The 18,293-nt window shown below is 39.9% G+C and overlaps 1 protein-coding gene across 1 annotated transcript in view; it reads right to left on the bottom strand.

Annotated features, from left to right (window-relative positions):
• Window positions 1–17,868, bottom strand: part of ITGB8 (integrin subunit beta 8) — a 100,850-nt gene extending 82,982 nt beyond the window's left edge. Inside the window, exon 1 of the mRNA XM_056117986.1 lies at window positions 17,090–17,868. Within this exon, the coding sequence (XP_055973961.1) occupies window positions 17,090–17,216 (127 nt within the window). The 5' untranslated portion in view covers window positions 17,217–17,868. The remainder of the gene's footprint in view (window positions 1–17,089) is intronic.
• Between the last annotated feature and the right edge of the window lie 425 nt (window positions 17,869–18,293).

The raw sequence follows: 18,293 nt of genomic DNA, 5'->3' as shown, positions 1-18,293 counted from the left end.
ATCAGGTTACACTCATCACAGCACAGCGCTCCCGAGTCACTTCCATTCCTTTGTTTGTCTGTAATCACTTCCATGCTCTCTTCCCCAACCAGTTAATCAGTTTTTTCCCAATCAGACAGAATCTGTTAATTTGTAAGGTCAAATCCTTCTAGGACACTGAACTTATACTGTAAGTTAATATTGCCTTTCTCCTCTCCCTATGTCTTTTGGATAGTTTAATGCAATGTCCTTTTTGTATAGATACAGGAAGACAATTAATATTATGCTTTGTAACTTAGGATTTAATTGGTTTTGAATATTATTCACTCCCGGGCATCTGCTTTCTCAACTTAAGCCTCAGTTGCCCTCACTTCCTAGCACCCCCAAAAGCAGGGTCCCGACAAGGGACTGGATGGAACCAGGGCAAGCAGGTAAGCTAGTTGCTACCCTGGCATCAAGATGGGCCAGGCCAAAGTGCCACGATTCTTAACTATAAGTTAGGAGTTTGATCATAGACAAATGCTGTCGTGATCCAAAAGTAACGACGAGACTAGGGCCCTGCTAGGGATAGGAAGGACTATCTGGCCTGAGCACTGCAGTCTGAGATCGAGATGGCCCTAGGAGAGCAATTCTATAAGCTTAAAGTATTTCTTACTGTGTCCATACAAATTGATTCATATTACATATGGTTATATGTTTGTTGGACAAGGAGAGGAGAAACACACCCAGGGCATTCTGTTCTAAGGTGGGTTGATCTGCTAAATGAGAATCCGTCCTAGAAGCAGCTTTCCCATGTGTCCTGACTAGTTTGGATGAGGCTGAACATTTCTCCCCTTCAAACTGCCTTCAGTAAATAATTTCAGTATATTGTAAGAGGCAGTTTTCCTTTTCTCACAAATCTCAGGTGTTAGCCAGGCCTGATCTTTGGGATGTAGATTCCAGGCTCTTCCTAGTCTTTGGGATGTAAAGCTCAGATACTCCTCTTTGGGATGTAGATTCCAAGCTATAGCAGACTGATCTTTGGGATGCAAATCCAAGTGCTTGTAGCTTGTGAAAGTGCTTGTGAAAGGTTTTAGTCTTGGTTTTGTATCCTCCCCCCCCCCCCTCCCCGCCAAAAGTACTGGCCTGCAGATGTAAAGAAACAATATATGTTTTGCAGCCTCCTTTTGATGACATCACTGTATTGAGCCCTTTAGAGGTACCATGATCTATATAAGGAGATTTTCGGGGCTCTTAGGGAAAACGCACTTTGGAGAACCTGGGAAGACGGGGCTGAGAGAACCGAAGAGACAGGTCTGAGAGAATGGGGATGCAGGCTGAATCTAGAGGAACACATGTTTGAGAGAATTGAGAGAATGGGGAGCACAGGCCTGAGATTACCTGGGGAGCACATGCTTGAGAGATCCTGGGCCCTCTATGACATTCATTTCTTCCATGTAATAAACTGCTACCAAGACCAACCAGCCTGGCCCTTCCTTTCTTCGCCTGCCCATTGCCATTGACCTCCCTGGAGTGGGGAAATGGCCTGAGACTACCGAAAGCCGGCGGTGGGAGACATAGGCTGCTGCCGTCCCCTTGCCCGCTCTTTTTGTGTTTACACAATAACCACGGCACTGTGTAAAGTGGTAATCTTAGATAGTTTTCAGGGAAATGCAAATAAAAATGACAAAGGTATGGCCTCATACCAATGAGAATGGCTTCCATCAAAAAGGCCAGAACAAGGGCTGGTAGAAGTGTGGAGGGAAATAGACCCTCAACATTCACTGTCGCTGGTGGTCCAGTTGGTGCAGGCTCTTCATGGAAACCAGCATGGAGATTGCTCAAACTCAAAATAGATGTGAATGTTTCAGGAAGTCTACTCTAAGTAGCTAGCTGATACTTAAAAATCCTAATTTGAAAAAATATAAACACATCTCTGTTCATTAATGCTCTATTTACAGTAATCAATATCTGGAAACACCTAAGTCCCCAACAACAGAAGAGTAGATAAGGAAACTGTGGTGTGTGTGTGTGTGTGTGTCTGTGTGTGTGTCTGTGTGTATATGTGGTATGTGTACTACTCAGATGTAAGGAAGGATAAAATCTTGACTTTTGTGACACTAGGACTGAACAGAATTAAGCCACGCTAAGTGAAATAAGTTAGAAGAAAAGAAAAAATACCCGATGATCTCAATCGTATGTCGGATATGGAAAAGCCAAGAAAAGTAACAGACAAAGCAAAATAAAAACTCATGGCCTCTGGCCATAAGAACTGAAGTGACCCAAGCAGCAAGGGGGTGTAATGAAATGTGATGAAGAAATATCAGTCTTTTGACAATGGGTGTGATGTAGTAACATATATAGAAGAAAAGTAAAATCATATTCCTAAAACATAGTCTTATAAACCAAATTTACTTCAATTAAAGATTAGGGCTATCTCCCTGTATATGTTAGAATAACAGCAAAAACTGACACATGACAGAACCCTAATAAGTGTACTTTGAAAAGGAACATGCAAGGTTGTTTTTATAGCACCAAACAACAGGAAGATGTCATTTCAAGGAGGAAATGAAGAAGTGAGAGAAAATTTCTTTGAGGAATTGGCCAGGTCCTTTGACTATATAATAGATGAATCTCTGTTCTGCCTGATTCCTGAGTACATGCTGTCTGTTCAAATCTCACAGTATTGTTGGTCTGCTATTGAGTGAGCCTATTCATGTGTGTCAAAGATGAAGAAATAGCAGCAACCCAGACAGAAATAAAACCATCCCCAGTATTCAACACCCAGGGCTAATCTTTCCTACTGAAACCCTCTATTCTGTACCCATCTTACCCCTTGGACTTCATATTTCTTTTTCTTTTTGCTTTTTGGGTCACACACGGCTATGCACAGGGCTTACTCCTGGCTCATGCACTCAGAAATTACTCCTGGTGGTGCTCTGGGAACCATATGGGATGCTGGGAATTGAACCCGGATCAGAGGCGTGCAAGGAAAACACCTTACTCCCTGTGCTATTGCTCCAGCCCCTAGACTTCATATTTCTTATATCTTCTAATACTTAACTAACTAGCTCTTTCATTCTCCCTGTACTTCTACTAAAATCCCTCAGGCTACTTTTTTAAATAGACAATCAAATAGGACTATATTTGAGTGGGTACAGGGGCTCCTCCCTCACCATAATTGAGGCAATGATGTGTTTTTTCGCCTGCTCAGAGATCCACTGAGTACACAGAAACTTATATGTTGCCCAGTTAACCTACTCCTCCTGGCCTGTTTTATTCCCAAATTAATGGTTTCTATGCTCTTACCTGCAGCATTCACTTTATGCCCATTAATTTCTTGCCTTTTAAAGCATCCTTATTTTCACCACACTTCACTTTTTGTACACCAACAATTTGGGAAGTTTATGAATAAAAGACCTTCCCCCAAATAAATTATGGGTGTGTAAGTTAATGATCATGTTCTCCCAGCATCTGGAATTAGTTGGCAGTTTCAGTGTTCCTATGGTTTTTCCTATGAGTGTGTACGGTGGGGCTTGGGGCGGGGGGTGGTACCAGGGATTGAACCCGAACCTCACACATGCAAGGCAGGCACTATATTACTGAATCACATCCCCTATTTCTGAGATCTGGCTGAAGAGGATCACTGTACCTGGCAACCCCCAATAACTTGCCTTTAATCTCCAACTTATTTGGACCATCCTGGACCACTTAGTATACAGCTTCCTCAAAGGCCTGAAAGGGGGGCTGGAGTCATAGCACAGCGGGTAGGACATTTGCCTTGCACGCAGCTGACCTGGGTTTGATCCCCAGCATCCCATATGGTCCCCCAAGCACTGCCAGGAGGAATTCCTGAGTGCAGAACCAAGAGTGACCCCTGAGCGTCGCTGGGTGTCATCCAAAAAGGAAAAAAAAAAGGCCTAAAAGGTGCTTTTAAGGGCAAAATTCTTGGAAACCTAAATTACTAACAAGAAATTCATTATGCTGGAAAGGTGGACTCCCAAACTTTAGTACTTCTGCATTTTTTGACATTTCCTTGTGTATTTAGTTTCCTGTTATCAATAAGGATTCCTAACAAGTAATCTAAAATAGGCTCCTGATTTAGTGAGTTCTCGGCTGCTGTGACAGCTTGGTGGTCCAATTTTAGTGTACTCTGGACCTTGAACTCTTTTGCAGAGGCATAAAAACATTTAACTGGGTGAAGGCCAAGAAAACCCTGATCCCGTACATTGTATTATTTTTGTTTGTTTAAAAAAAACTAAACCCACAGGAATTGATAATCATCCTATGTAAAAGAAGAAAAATCCAGGCCATGTGGGCGGTATTTAAAAAGTCCATCTATAGGGAAAAGAGTTAGAATATCCAGAATAGTTGGAACTGACCAAACATTATATATGTGAGGTCTTGGGTTTGATCCCAGTCATAGCAAACCATTATTTAAGTTGCCAAGTAATTTAGTCACAAGCAAAAACTTCAAAGATATATACATCTCTTCAGAGCGGAACTGGTCTCTAAACCCTAATATCTGAATTTTCTCATAAGCCGATTTTGCACCCACTAAAAGTTCATGACCCAATAAGCTAGTCTTCTACCCTCTTCTCAGAAAGCAGCGTCCTCCAGCATTAACGCTCAGCTGCCCTCTTCATTGCCAAGGGTCAGCTCTGAAAATGTATATCAATACCATGTTTACTCCAGCAAACAGCACGGACCCCACTCTCCTGATGTGCCCTGCTGCCTTAAGCAGGGTGTGGGAATGTGTTCAGGAGTCCTCTTCCCTGACCCCTATCCCTATAGCTGACCTCATCAGTTACCAAATACCAGTGACCTTAGATTCTTCAAGAGGCATTAAACATTCTACCTCCTCTAATGAGGGGCTGATACTAACAGCTTTTTGTAAACCTCGGATTTCCATTGCCAACATAGAGGTAAGGCACTAAGATTATATACCTTGATCCTCACCTTATGAGTCTTATTCTAGATGCTTGTTATTCAATGGTTTTAACCAAAATTCAGAATGCCTGAAACAGACTCTTGAATTTCTTTTTTCTAAGCTGCTGTCTTCCAGATAAATTCCCTTGAACTTGAGCCCCATCTATCATTTCTAGAGAGTTTTGTTTTACAAATTTTGGTTTTCTTGTCTTCAATTCACCATAAAAATTGAAACCAAATGCACAAAGACAATGGGGCAAAGGCATACCTTAGGAGGTATGCCCTGTACTAAGAACGACCATCTAGGTCGTTTTCCTGCCAATAATTCAGTTCTGCTACAATGACTTCTTTGTTTCCAACTAGAACAGCCAGTTCTACAGCAAATCCTGCACACCCAAAAACTTTCCTACATTCTTCGTTCTACCGCAGTCAATGAATACCTTACAGGACTGGCATCTTATCCACACTTGAGCAGAAAATTCCAAAAGACATTCCGTAACCCACTTAAGATACCTCCTGTAAGCCCAGATGTGTAGAAATTAAAATTTTTCTTTTAAAGATTTTCTTCAAGTAAACTCTTAATAATCTAAAGCCCCTTTGCAGGATAATGGCAAGTCTCTTATTTCATAAGGATGAGGTTTCCTGCCCAGCTTTTTTTCCTGCCCAGTGGATGTAATAGCTTTTAGAGAATTATACTAAATATATCTATTGTTGAAATAGGTGAAATGTTTGTACCTGGGAAGATGGGGTTCCCTTCCAAAGATAGGATGCTGGTGCCATATGTATCTGAGGGAGGGATAGTAACTCAAACACTACTGAATTTTACTACTGGTGTAGCTTAAATCTTTAGCCTTTTCTATACTAAAAGGAAAGTCTCCAAAACCACAAGAAAAAGAATCATAAAAACATGCCTCGGAAAAATTCAGTGTATGCCTCACAGAACTAACAAGAATGTTTAGCAAGTTTCTTCAGAGCTGACATATTTTTAAATCTTCGATTTCCCTGGATTCATTATCAAGCTTTCTCTCAAATTCTAAACTTAGTCTCTCCCATGGAATTAAATTCGACCTAGTCCTTGGCAACCATCTCTGCTTCCTTATTCTAATTTCCTTATTCTACACTAACTGGACCTATGATTCGGAGGTCAATTCTCTAGAATAATCAAAGTGTATCAGTACTAATATGGAATAACAGCAGATTTTTTTTGACAAATGCACAACTTTTTATGTTTTGGTTTATTTACAACAAAAACACCTGAAAAAATAAAACACATCTTGGTAAGTGCTATAATAGTAACGGCTGTCTCATTGATGAAGTCGAAAGAGAAAAAGAACATTTATCTAAATATAAATTGATTTTTGTTGGGAACCTTTTCAAGAACCCAGAAAGTTAATTTTACTATATCTATTTAATATTAGTAGTTTCCTTACAAGAAAGTAGTACTGTTTAAATTAAAAAATCCCAATGGAGACCATTCTGACTTTTATTATATTTTTCTTTGGTAAGAGAATTATATTAATTTATTGTGGAAATAGAAAGGAGTTCACATTAAGACTGATTTTAAATTTGAAAAGCAGTCCATTTAGTTCCTGAAGGCAGTGTGGCAATGTTTATAATATGGATTCATTCATTTTAAATATTCAATATATGTAAGCTGAATAACCGAATCAAATTTAGGTAATTCATGTCAATAAAATATCCTTTTCTGTAACAAACTTTATATAAATAAGGAAAAATAAAAACTTAAACTAAGTTTAAGATATGTGTACACTAAACTTTAACCATAATACTATTAGCAAGAAAATAAAATTCAATATAATCTATAAATTCACATATTCAGTATACATCCAAGTGTTTACCAAAAGGCATTTATTTACAAACATAAAAAAATGACTATGACATGAACTAGTTCTCCTTCTCAGTGTTAGCATTTTTCATTGTTTGTAACTATCTCCACTAGTAATATTGCAATTATATGACAAGTCTAAACCCAATCTTCTCAGGAACAGGAATGAGAGTAAAAATAGTAGTGGGCAGTAAATTATTTTATAATTAAAACCAGGCTAAGAAACTATTGAATAAAACCAAAGAGAAACCCATTTTGCTATCACTTATTATCATTGAGTAAAATACGTTACAGTTTTTACTTTGAAAAATATACCGAGGAGGCAAGGTCTGAATTTAAAATCTTATCCTCGTTAGACTTCTGATTGGAAACTTGGCAGTATTTGAAGCACAACTCTTCCAGCCCTCAATCTGCTTCTCTTCTCTTTCACTTGTCGCTTTATTCTGCATTGTAAACTGCCTCTCATCAGCCTGCACTTGCAGGCCCTGTTTACTTCCCTTCTCACAGGGTTTAGCCTAGAGATGGTGATGGTCTAGCCACAGGATGCCTTGAAAACAACTTGAGGCTATTTAAGTGGAGAATTGTGGAAATGGTCTAGAGGGGAGTTGAAGACTGCTCAGAATACACAGCAGGTTCTCCTTGCTTCTGTGGAGGGGCGGGGCTCAGGGTGGCATCCGTCCCAGGTCCCAGGGAGATAATCTGGAATGGTGACTGAGAGCGGTGATTGAAACCACACAGGTTTGAATTATGTTTTCTTTACATGTCAGCTAGTGAGCCTGAAAAAGTTATCCACAGTCCATGTAAATTAGTCTGAATATCTGTAAAGTGGGAGTAGTCAGAATCTATACCTCAGAGAGTTGTGGTTATTAAAGGGTATAATATAATTCGGTGCTGTAAGTCCAAGACTGCCTGGCATACAAAGAATACTTCAGAAAAGTTAACTAGTCTTTTCATTACTTTTCTCCAGTACTTGCTTAAAGTGACTATAAATCCCTATTCGTATATAATCTATTTTTATTTTTGTATTTTTTGGCTTTTTTTTGGGGGGGTGTTACACCCGGTGATGCACAGGGATTACTTGTGGTTCTGCACTCAGGAATTACCCCTGGCGGTGCTTAGGGGGCCATATGGGATGCTGGGAATTGAACCTGGGTCAGCCGCATGAGAGGCAAATGCCCTACCCGCTATGCTATCACTCCAGCCCCTTGTACATAATCTAAAAAAGAAAAAAAAAGTAAACAGTATCTAAATAGCAAAGGATCGAGATCATTTTTATTTGAATATATAATTCACAGCAGTTAAAATTATTACAAATTTGAAAGCAAAACACAATGAAAAGCATTATCTCTGTTTCGATCTTTGCTAAACATTTGTCTATGGAATAAGGTGCTTGCTTTTTAGAATTGAATGGAAAAAATAGTAACAACTTTTATAATTGTTAGAAACCATTGTTATGGGGTTTGGGGCTTTGTGTGCTGTGGTGGGGTGCATTAAGTTTACACCTGACCTTACTTAGGGCTTGCTTGTGGCTTCGTGCTCTGGAAACTCGCTTGACTGTTCTCAGGGAACCCTATGTAGTGTCAGAGGCTGAGCCAGCAAGAGTTAGCCCCAAAATCTAATGTTTTAGGAAACTAAAATTCTGTTGTAGGTTAGATCTGAATAGAGGCTAGTTATTTAGCTGCCTATTGAGAAACTTAACACCTTATTCATTGAGCAATTTATACATAGTTTATTAGGAACTACTGTATACTACTGGAAACACAGCAACCATAGAAACATATTTTTTTCTCAAGGAGGTCCCAGGTACATGCTGGGACAGGGATGAACAGAGAACCTTGCATAACATTCTGGTATAGATTTATAAGGTCCGTGGAGGAGCATAAGACAATGGGAACTGTGAAAGGTTCTAAGCTTAGCGGTAACGTAAGCAAGTATTAGAAAATGTTGGAAAGTAGTTAGAAGGCTCATAGAGTGGAGGCCATTTCCCCCTTTTCTCAGGAGGAGCTAAACTATAAGAAAAAGTGGGAAGTGCTAAAGTGGACTAGATAAAGAAAAATTAAGCCTAATGTCAAGTTATTCAAATCTCTGTTCTGACCTATATATAATAACAGCCTTGTCCCTCACGTCCCTTCTCTCACTCTGCATTATTTTTCACTTTCAATTTTATTTAATCATCTCTATGACATATACATATATCTACATATGTATACACATAGGCCTACATACATATAACATACATATAACACATTTACTCTCATACATTTCCCTACATACATTTATCCTCTTCTTTTAGAATGTGGATATCACAAGAGTAGGGATGTGACTGTTCTCTGCTGTATTCCAGTGCTCAGAACTGAGTTTTTGATGTCTCAGTACCAAAATTCTAGCTGGAGAGACACAATTTCTCACACTCTTCCTTTCCACAGAATGGCTCCCACAAAGAAAAGTCACAGAAAGACTAGAGGTCATTCACCCTCAGCGAGGTGCTGACCAGAGAATACATCTTTGGCATTCATAAGCGCATACACGGAGTGGACTTTAAGGAGTGTGTCCCTTGGGCACTCATAGAGAGCTGGAAATTTGCCACGAAGAAGATGGGAATTCCAGATGTGCACAAGGATTCCAGGCTCAAAAGAAAGCTTTCTGGGCCAAAGGAATAAGGATTATACCATAATGTATTCACATAGGGTTGTTCAGAAGGCCGGAAGATCAGGTTCACTCAAAAATTTTTTGCATCGGTTACCAGTGTACCCGCCACTGCTTTCAAAAGTCTCCACTCCATGTGGATGAACAATTAACCCTTTTTGTCAAAGTTAGAAAACCACACGCAAAAAAAGAAAGAAAATCTTTCCGAAGCATAGCATTATGCCTTTAGTCTGGCATTTATTGGACATGTCATAGCTAAATAGTTAATACTACTAAATTTAACTAACCACTACAAGTATTTCTATCACAGCCACAAACATACCTTTTAGTCAACATTTGTAGGTAAGAGGTTTAACAGTAATATGTTAAATTTAGGCAATTAAATTATAATAGAGTAGCTACAATAGCTAGAATGCTATGACTCCTAGGCTAATCAATAGTCTAACTCGTGTTACCATAATTTTATCACTTTGAGCACTTCTGATCAGCTTAGTAGGTTAGTTTCATTATGGATGACTTCCATAAAGACACATTTATTGTTTATTTTCCCTCCTTTTCTCAATCTGATATTAAAACAACCACAGTAAGGTGCAGTTATGGTGAGTTGAGGGTATCTGGGGGCTATGACAGGAGGGATGTTTTAACTAAAGCCCTCCCTGACAACCCCTCTCCCAGCATCCCCCTGGTCCCCTCCCCCCTCAACCCCCAGCCAACCAGCCAAGTCTTTGTCCTGGCATTTGAAGTTATTTTGTGAAAGCAACAGTGTGACAGAGCCACAAGCAGAAGTCTAGGATCCCCTAAGGAAGGAATGTATCTGATTTTCATAGTGAATGTGTAACTTAGAACATCCAGAAATCTTTTGAGAAATAGTTTGACAATAGGCAAAATAGTAGTTTGGATTCCATTTCTTCTACTTAGTAGCCAGGTAACTGTAAGTGAGTTATTTGGACTTCTCTGTGCTTCAGTTTCCTCAGTTCTAAAATAGGGAAAATAAATATACCTTTTTATAATTTCCATATGTTGATTAAATAATATGGTTAATCATTTATATCAGTGTATGGCACAGGTACTCAGGTCTTTATAAATTAAATGAGCATTACACTACTTTCTTTTCACTATACATACACAACATCTTTATTAAACAACTAGAAAAGTTTCATTTCTGGAGATTAACAATTATGTGACCTACATAGGCAGTTCAGAATTTAATTGTTCAATTTAGTAAAATGCAATATTCTTTAATATGAAATGTTACTTTTCTGTTCTTTACTAATAAATATCTAATTTCCAGAATGCACTTAATATATAATTGGAGATTCATGCTGCAAAACTGCTCTAAATGTGTAGAATTGGTTGAAATAGGAACTAGAATTTTGAGGACCAAGAAGTCCCAAAAATATAGAGTGCATGAAATATAAGACTGACTATAATAAAAATGAACATATAAAACTATTCAAAGGCTAGAGAGATAGTACAGTGGGTAGGGTGCTTGCTTTGCATGCAGCCAACCCAGGTTCCATTCCTGGCATCCAGGTTCTTCAACCACTGCCTGGAGTAATTCCTGAATGAGAGCCAGGAGTAACCCTTGAGCATTCCTGGGTGTGGCCCCCAAACAAAACAGAACAAAAGAAAATTTCCTTATGTCAATCTGTCAAGCTTCAAGAATGTTACTAGTAATTTTTCTATCAGCTACTCACAGAGATTTATAAAACCAAGAAAATAAAATTTAGAATGACTGTGAATGTTATTGGGTATTTTCCAGAAAAATGCTTTAAACATCTTTGCTTAGTAATGAGAAATAAGAAAGACTGCCACAAAGCAAGTAGTTTGTTAATTTTCAAGAAAACTAGATGGTCTCTATATAGGACTAAGATCTATCTGTTAAAGTTAAAGGAACCTAAAGTTAAAGCAGCCTTAGATCAAAACAGTGCCCTCAGACACCCATTGTAGTGGTTAGTAAAATGGCCTGGGTATGATGATGGTGCTAAGGAACGTAAGGAATTTAACTTATACCCTGACAATTTAGATTAATAGATAACGTATAATAGGCTCTACGCAATTGGAAAGACTACGATTATAATGGATTATGTCAATAAACCTTGGATGACATTATGGTTATACATAACTAATATTTTGCCTGTGCATTCTAAATGCAGAAATACCTCTGTTTTTATTTTAGAAAAAAAATTTATATTTTAATAAATATACTAGAACTTGACTCTTCAACTTGTCTGTTACAAAGACAAGACAGACTGCTAGGGGGAAAAAGCCCTATCTTGTAATGAACTGGTGATAAAGTGGAAAAGACATATGTGTGAATTCTTTCATTAGTTCAACAGAGTATATCAAGAGTTTTTACATAGCTGGCACTTCCATAGCTGGAAATAGAACACTGTACTTTCCCTCATAAGCAGTAATCTCATTTTGATGCTGGGTTGGAAGGAGTGAAAAACAATAAACAAATATATTACATACCAGAAATGTTAAGGGCTATAAAAGAACAAGAAGCAAGCTAAGTGGGCCAAATAGTTCTGATAAGAAAGACAAAGAAGTCTTTTTGATGAAGTGATATTTGAATAGAGAACTAAAATCAGCAAGGTAACTCATGGAAGCGCATTCTGGGCAAAGGAAAAGTGTGTTCAAGATTGGTGACAGGACTGTACTTACTGAATCTGAAACACAAGGGCCAATGCTGGGATTAAGAGAGATGAGATAGAAGGGCGGGAAGAAGGGGAGGTCAGAAGGACAGCCAGATCTTGAAAGTCATGTGAAGACTTGATCTTCCATCTGAGAAAGATGGGAAACCATGTAGAGTTCTGAGTGGAGGGCTGGCAAGTGTGAGACACATTTTTTTAAAGTAAGTCTGGATGTATTGTAGAGCAAGGAAGTCAGTTCAGCAGGCATTCAAGAAGTCAAGCAAAAAAGGGCATGGACCAGAGTGTAATTGGGAGTGTAATTGTGGGAGCAGTGAATTTATGATAAACATGAGGGGAAAATCAAGGGTACTATGAGAGTGGAGGTTATCCTAAACTTACTTACTGGAAAACCAACTTATCATATACAGAGATGATAAAGAGTGTAAAACAAACAAGTCTAAGGGATAAAAGGGAAAGTTCAGTTTGGAATATCTGGGGGTTGATTTTGCCTTTAGACATACAGTAGAAAAGTTGAATAGTCAGTTTGTGGTCCCCTCTGAGATCAGTAAGTCTGAAGGTTAAGACTAAAGTTGTCAGCAGATGAATGGATGGTATTTAAGATTCAACAGTAAATCAATCCTCCTGATGATGATAATGATTTAGTGCATATTGAGAAGAAACAGATCAAGGATTGATGCCTGGGCTACTTCTTTATTTGGAGGTTGAGGCATTAGGAAAGATGATACGCGCACATGGAATATGAGCTCATACTAAGAGAAAGTAGGCCTAGGAATCCAAAAGTAAAAAGGAAACGGTCAACAATGTCAGCTCATTGACTGGATAGGTCAGGTAAGATAAAGGCTAAAAAAAGTCATCAGATTTTACAATGGAGAAGTCATGGAGAGCTTTTTTTCCTCCCTAGCTTTACTGAGATTGAACTGATACGAAATTGTGTACAGTATACAATGTGATGACATTACACACACACACACACACACACACACACACAATACATATAGCATATATGGAAAATATTTTTCATAGTAGAGTGACTTAGTATTTTCTTCACCTCACACAATTTCCATTTTGTTGTTACTGTCATGACGGAAATATTAAAGCTTTTCTCTCCAGTATCTATGAAGCTTGCTGTATTATGTGGTTAACTGCTGTCAATGTAACTTATTCACCCTTGTAATTTATTCATCATATTGCTAAAACTCCGCACCCTTTCACTGACCTCCTCTCCTGCCCCTAAATCATCATGGTCCTGACAGAGTGGTGTCACAGCAGGGTACTAAAGCAGGCTTCAGGGCAGCCAACTCAAAGATGAGGTGAGGAAAATGAGGTGCTGTCACCCTTGGTAAACAGCAAATATAAACATGCTCTAAAGGATTTTAGACTGGAGTGACATATAGAAGATGAAGATTAGTGTATGTCTAGATATATGTATGCTAAAAATGACCCAAAAAGAAAACTGATACTACAAGAGAGCTTAAGGTCTCTTTTGCACTCAGGAGAACCTTAAAACTGAAATTCAAACAAAGTATATCTTCTTTGGTTCCACTAAGCTAAGTTCCCATTTTGTCTTGGGAAGTATATTTATTCATGTTCATTTTTTATCATATACAAGTATACCCAAAAGCTGCTACATATACATACTTCTATGAAAAATATTTCTAATGGAGTCATAGTAGGAAGAAAGTAAACGGTCAAAACTCATTGTCTTTCCTTGCCACTCTCACTTTCATAGTTCTCCATTTAAATACTGTGTATATTCTTATGGTCCTAAATATCAGCTAAAATATTATGCTTTGGGATTAATGACACTGCATTTCATTGCCATGTTTGATTATTTTGATTACATTAAGATAAAAATGATATGTGAAAAGTGATTCAAAATAATCTACTTGGAGAGAAGAAGAGGAATTTTGTGGGTAAAAAACATGGCATAACTTGCCCTTGACTTATTAGTATCGAAGCTGCATTCTGGGTGTGTGGCAATTCCTTACTTACATCACGGTGTTTGACATTTTCCATGATATCGCTGTCACTGTCCACTGTCCTCCTGTTGTTCTTCAATTTGCTTGAGCGGGCCCAGTAACGTCTCCATTGTGAGACTTGTTACTGTGTTTGGCATATCAAATATGTCATGGGTAGCTTGCCAGGCTTTGCCTTGCGGGCGAGATACTCTCGGTAGCTTGCCGGGCTCTCTGAGAGGGGCAGAGGAATCGAACCTGGGTTGGCCAGGTTGGCCACGTGCAAGGCAAATGCCCTACCGCTGTGCTATGGCTCCATGATATAAGGTTAAAAAATTAAAAGAAACAAATGGCCAGCACATGCTCACTACATTAAATGATACTATTTCTGATAATTTGGTAACTCAAAAAGGTGCTATTTGAAGGTACAGAAATTTTTCTGGCATTTAAAAAATCTTATCAGGTACTTTGCTTTCATACGGGCAAACACAGATTAGTTTTCAACTAATCGGGTCATTTCTCTGTTTCTTTAAGATATAATTAATTTGGATACTCATTCTGGAAAGCTGGATTTTTTTTTAATGAAGCTTTCATTCACTTAGCTATATTTTCAGTTTTTAAGTAACTATGAAGATTTTTTTCAGTATACTTTATGAAGAATGTTTTGAGGTAAAGTTATTCTATACAAATAGTTGATTATGAACAGAAAAAAAATTTCTCAACTACTTTTTAAAATAAATTCTTAAAATGTTCAATCCCACTATAGATTAAAAATACTAACGACCTTAAAAACTAGCAAAGATAGAAACAATAGTGTTACATCATTAACTCTTCAAATATTAACCGTTAGGTATTCTTTAGTATATCTCAGTAACACATTAACCATTAACCATAGTATTATTGTTTCTGTAATTGCCGTTAATTTCCACCAGGTAAAGGTGAAAAACCAACCCCAATCATTTTTTCGAGGTCAGAAAAACATTCAGATTATATTAACAGCACCCCTGCCTGTTCACTACATAATCATCATTAAAAGTTTAAACTATATTGGCAAACTATAAAATCTACTTCAAAAATTAAACCCAAACATAAGTTCTTCTTCAGTTTACAGCTTCTTTTATATGGCTTTATTGCCTTCAACTTGTTCTTGGTGTAAACTACTGAGCAAAGAAACAAGATTTCCATTGTAATTGATACCTAAATTTCTATTCCCCTTTAAGCATCTAATTTGCACTGTGAAAACATATAATTTGAGATTTGTAGCTCTATCACCAAAGTACAACAGTTTAAGCTGATCTCTAATTTTCTGAGTTGTGCTGGCTATAATTTAAATTTTTTGCATGTTTTTAACTGCAATGCAGACCAATATACATCAAAAACCTTTGTATATTGACAGAGACTGGGAAAAGGATGCCTTGTTCTGATTTCAGATAAGCATTCCCTTTTCAAAACTGCAGGTGCAAGGGAGCCCATTCATAGTACTTGCTTCAAACTAAAGGAGTCACTGATTTGAATTACAATGCTAGAATATGAGAACATATCTAATCTTTATAAGCACAATGAATATTAAAAATCATCATTATTAACAAATTCTAAAGACACGTTGGATATTTGCCTCTGTATTGGGGATAATATATCCAATTTTGGTCATTTTACTCATATGTACGTGTTAACTAAATTTCAAAATGTCACTTGTTAACACAGGATGGAACTGCACCAGGTGGAAAATCTGTTCATTCTATTTAAAAGATTACTGATAATGAACAAGGAATTTGTTTGTCTTAAGTTTCTTTTACTTTGAAATTAATATATAGGCCCCCCAAATGCCACAAGAAAAAATGTACTGATTGCTCTCATTTTACTTGTGCAAATCTCACTGAAACAAATATTGACAGCTAAATCTATAACAAACAAACTGCTGCAAAATTGTATGTTTACATGAATAATTATATATAAGGTTATTACTAGACTCAATTAGCTTCAGGCAGAAAGTTAACCCATCAGTTTACAGCATAGGAATAAATCTTATTTTAAAATACAGTAAGAATTCTCCTTGAACCAGTAAGAGAAGGGCTACAATAGAGTTCAAGAGCTAAGATGACCAAATACAGCAAATGTAAAACTTTTTAAAAAGAGTGGCAACAATCATTGGATTGACAAAAATAAACATGTGGCCTATACTGAAAAGCAGTAAGAACTCACTTTAAAGTAATTATCACTACTATTATTGCTCTATATTTTACTATTTGCGAACAAACCCAAGCTGACATCGTATATTTGCAAATAATTAATATTGTCAGAACAACTTTTCTGACAATACATTATGTGACAGCAGCTTTTCTTTGTGATTTTGGGAGAACCTGTGTTATTAGTGTCATCTTATAGGTGAGGCCAATACACCTGATAAAGCATCATCTCTCGAAATTAAATTATGAGAGAAGTAGCTGGCCTGTATGCAAAACTACCAATCCTGGTTCAGCATTCAGCTTAAGAGAGAGATTTCAGGGAGATGCCAGTTTCGCTAAGAATAATTTTTAACCTGAAAACAAAAAGTGTCCTAAAAAAATATATATGTTTCTTGAGTGTATTTAGTGCTCATTCATGCTGAACACTTTGATGGGTTTTGGGGGTGCTTTTGGATGCTACAGTTCTTTTCTTTCTTGGAAGCAAAACTAAAAGACGCACTCCCATATAGACATCCTCAGCCTAGGAAGAATCAAATACATGCAGGTAGAAAGTAGACCTCAAATCTAGAGAGATGAGGAGTGTCTTCAAGGCACCCACCCAGGACCTAAAGTCTTTAAGGATGGAGCAGAAACTCTGAATTGGCTTCTGTCAGTACGACCCCACCCCCAGTTCCAAATTTTCATTTTATTACTACTTCCCCAACACCCCGGAGCAGTTACTGCTGTCACAAGGGGCGGAAATACTTGACACTTGGCCTCCAGAGCGCCATCTGCGCTGCCACACCACACAGAACGCCCCTCTGCAGTTATCAGGGCCCTGGGCGGCTGACTTACCTGTCCGGGATTCTCTTCCCGAGTCCCATCACCTTTGGGGAAAGAGAAGGAGACAGAAGAAAAAGCAAAACCACTTACCACTCTGGCCCAGTCCAAGAACAACTGAAAACACCCAGGCCGCCCGGAGGAAGGGGGCAGGACCTCGGCGGCAGTTTTGCAGGCAGACAAATGCGGCAGTAAAAAAAGCCTGGTCCAAGCGGCACATAATGCACAGCAGCCCGCACCGCGCCCGCCGGCCGGCGGCTCTCCGGATGCGCGCTCGCGCCGCCCGGGCGCACCTCGGGGCCCGCGGGCCGAGAGTCGCTAGGAAGTTTCCCGCAGGCCCGGCAGGCGGCTCCCGCGGCTCCCCACTGGCGGTGCAGGTACGCCGGCCCGAGCACCGCTCTGCATCTCAGGGCCCGCTCGGCCCTCCCAGCTCTGCTCGGAGGCTCCCGAGATCTCCGCGAGAAGCGCCTCCTCCGACGGCCAGTGGCCCGGGGCGGCGGCGACGCGACCGAGGGCTCCGCAGCCCGTTCTGGGACAAAGAAAAGAGCTTTTGTTTCTCCCCAGCCGTTGGGGCTTCTGCTGCATAAATCAGCTTAGCGCAGAGCCAAACACAATCAAACCCAAACAAAGCCCGAAGCTGGGGGAAAAACCAGCCTAAAGGACATTCACTGGAGCGGCTGCCTCGGTGGGAGGGGACGCCCGCGAGGCCCACGGTGGGGGAAAAGTCGGGAGCGCATCTGTCGGTGCGAGCTTCTTCCACAGGTGGGCAGGGGTCAGATCCACCGAGTTGCCTCTTTTTTGCAGCCTGGTCAGCTGTGCAGCGGGCCAAGTCGAAGCGGCAAGGTCTTGGAGAGGAAGCGCGGGGTGCTAGCAGCCAGGGGGTGGAGGCGCCTCCGGGAGAGCCGGAGAAGCTCCCTCCAGCGCGTGCAGACACGCAGCTAGGCACCGCAACTCCCGGATCGGCTGGGAGTGGGGCGCAGCACGGCGAGCCCTGCCAGGGGAGTGCAGGAGCCCAGCCTCTCAGGGCGGGAACTGCGTGCTGGGGTCTTGGCCCTAGTGAGCTCCTTCTCGGGCGTCTTACGGTGCAGAGCCCCCGGCAAGCTGGTTCGTTCTGGGGTGCACCCGGCGAGGATGTGAGGGTGGTGAGGCCGGCCCGGGGCGAGGGAGGCGTACCCCGGAGCCCTGGAGGTGGGGGGCTCCCAAAGTGCGTGCGGGTGAGCGGGGCTCGCTCGGGGCAGCGGGTTGCTAGGAAACCGCCCCACGCTACGGAGCGCCCTGCCCAGACCGCCTGCAGGCG

Source organism: Sorex fumeus, unplaced genomic scaffold (genome assembly GCF_029834395.1).
Source record: "Sorex fumeus unplaced genomic scaffold, SorFum_2.1 ptg000037l, whole genome shotgun sequence".
Classification (NCBI taxonomy): domain Eukaryota; kingdom Metazoa; phylum Chordata; class Mammalia; order Eulipotyphla; family Soricidae; genus Sorex; species Sorex fumeus.
The sequence above is the reverse complement of the archived record's forward strand: the minus strand, read 5'-3'. Positions and strand labels throughout refer to the sequence as shown.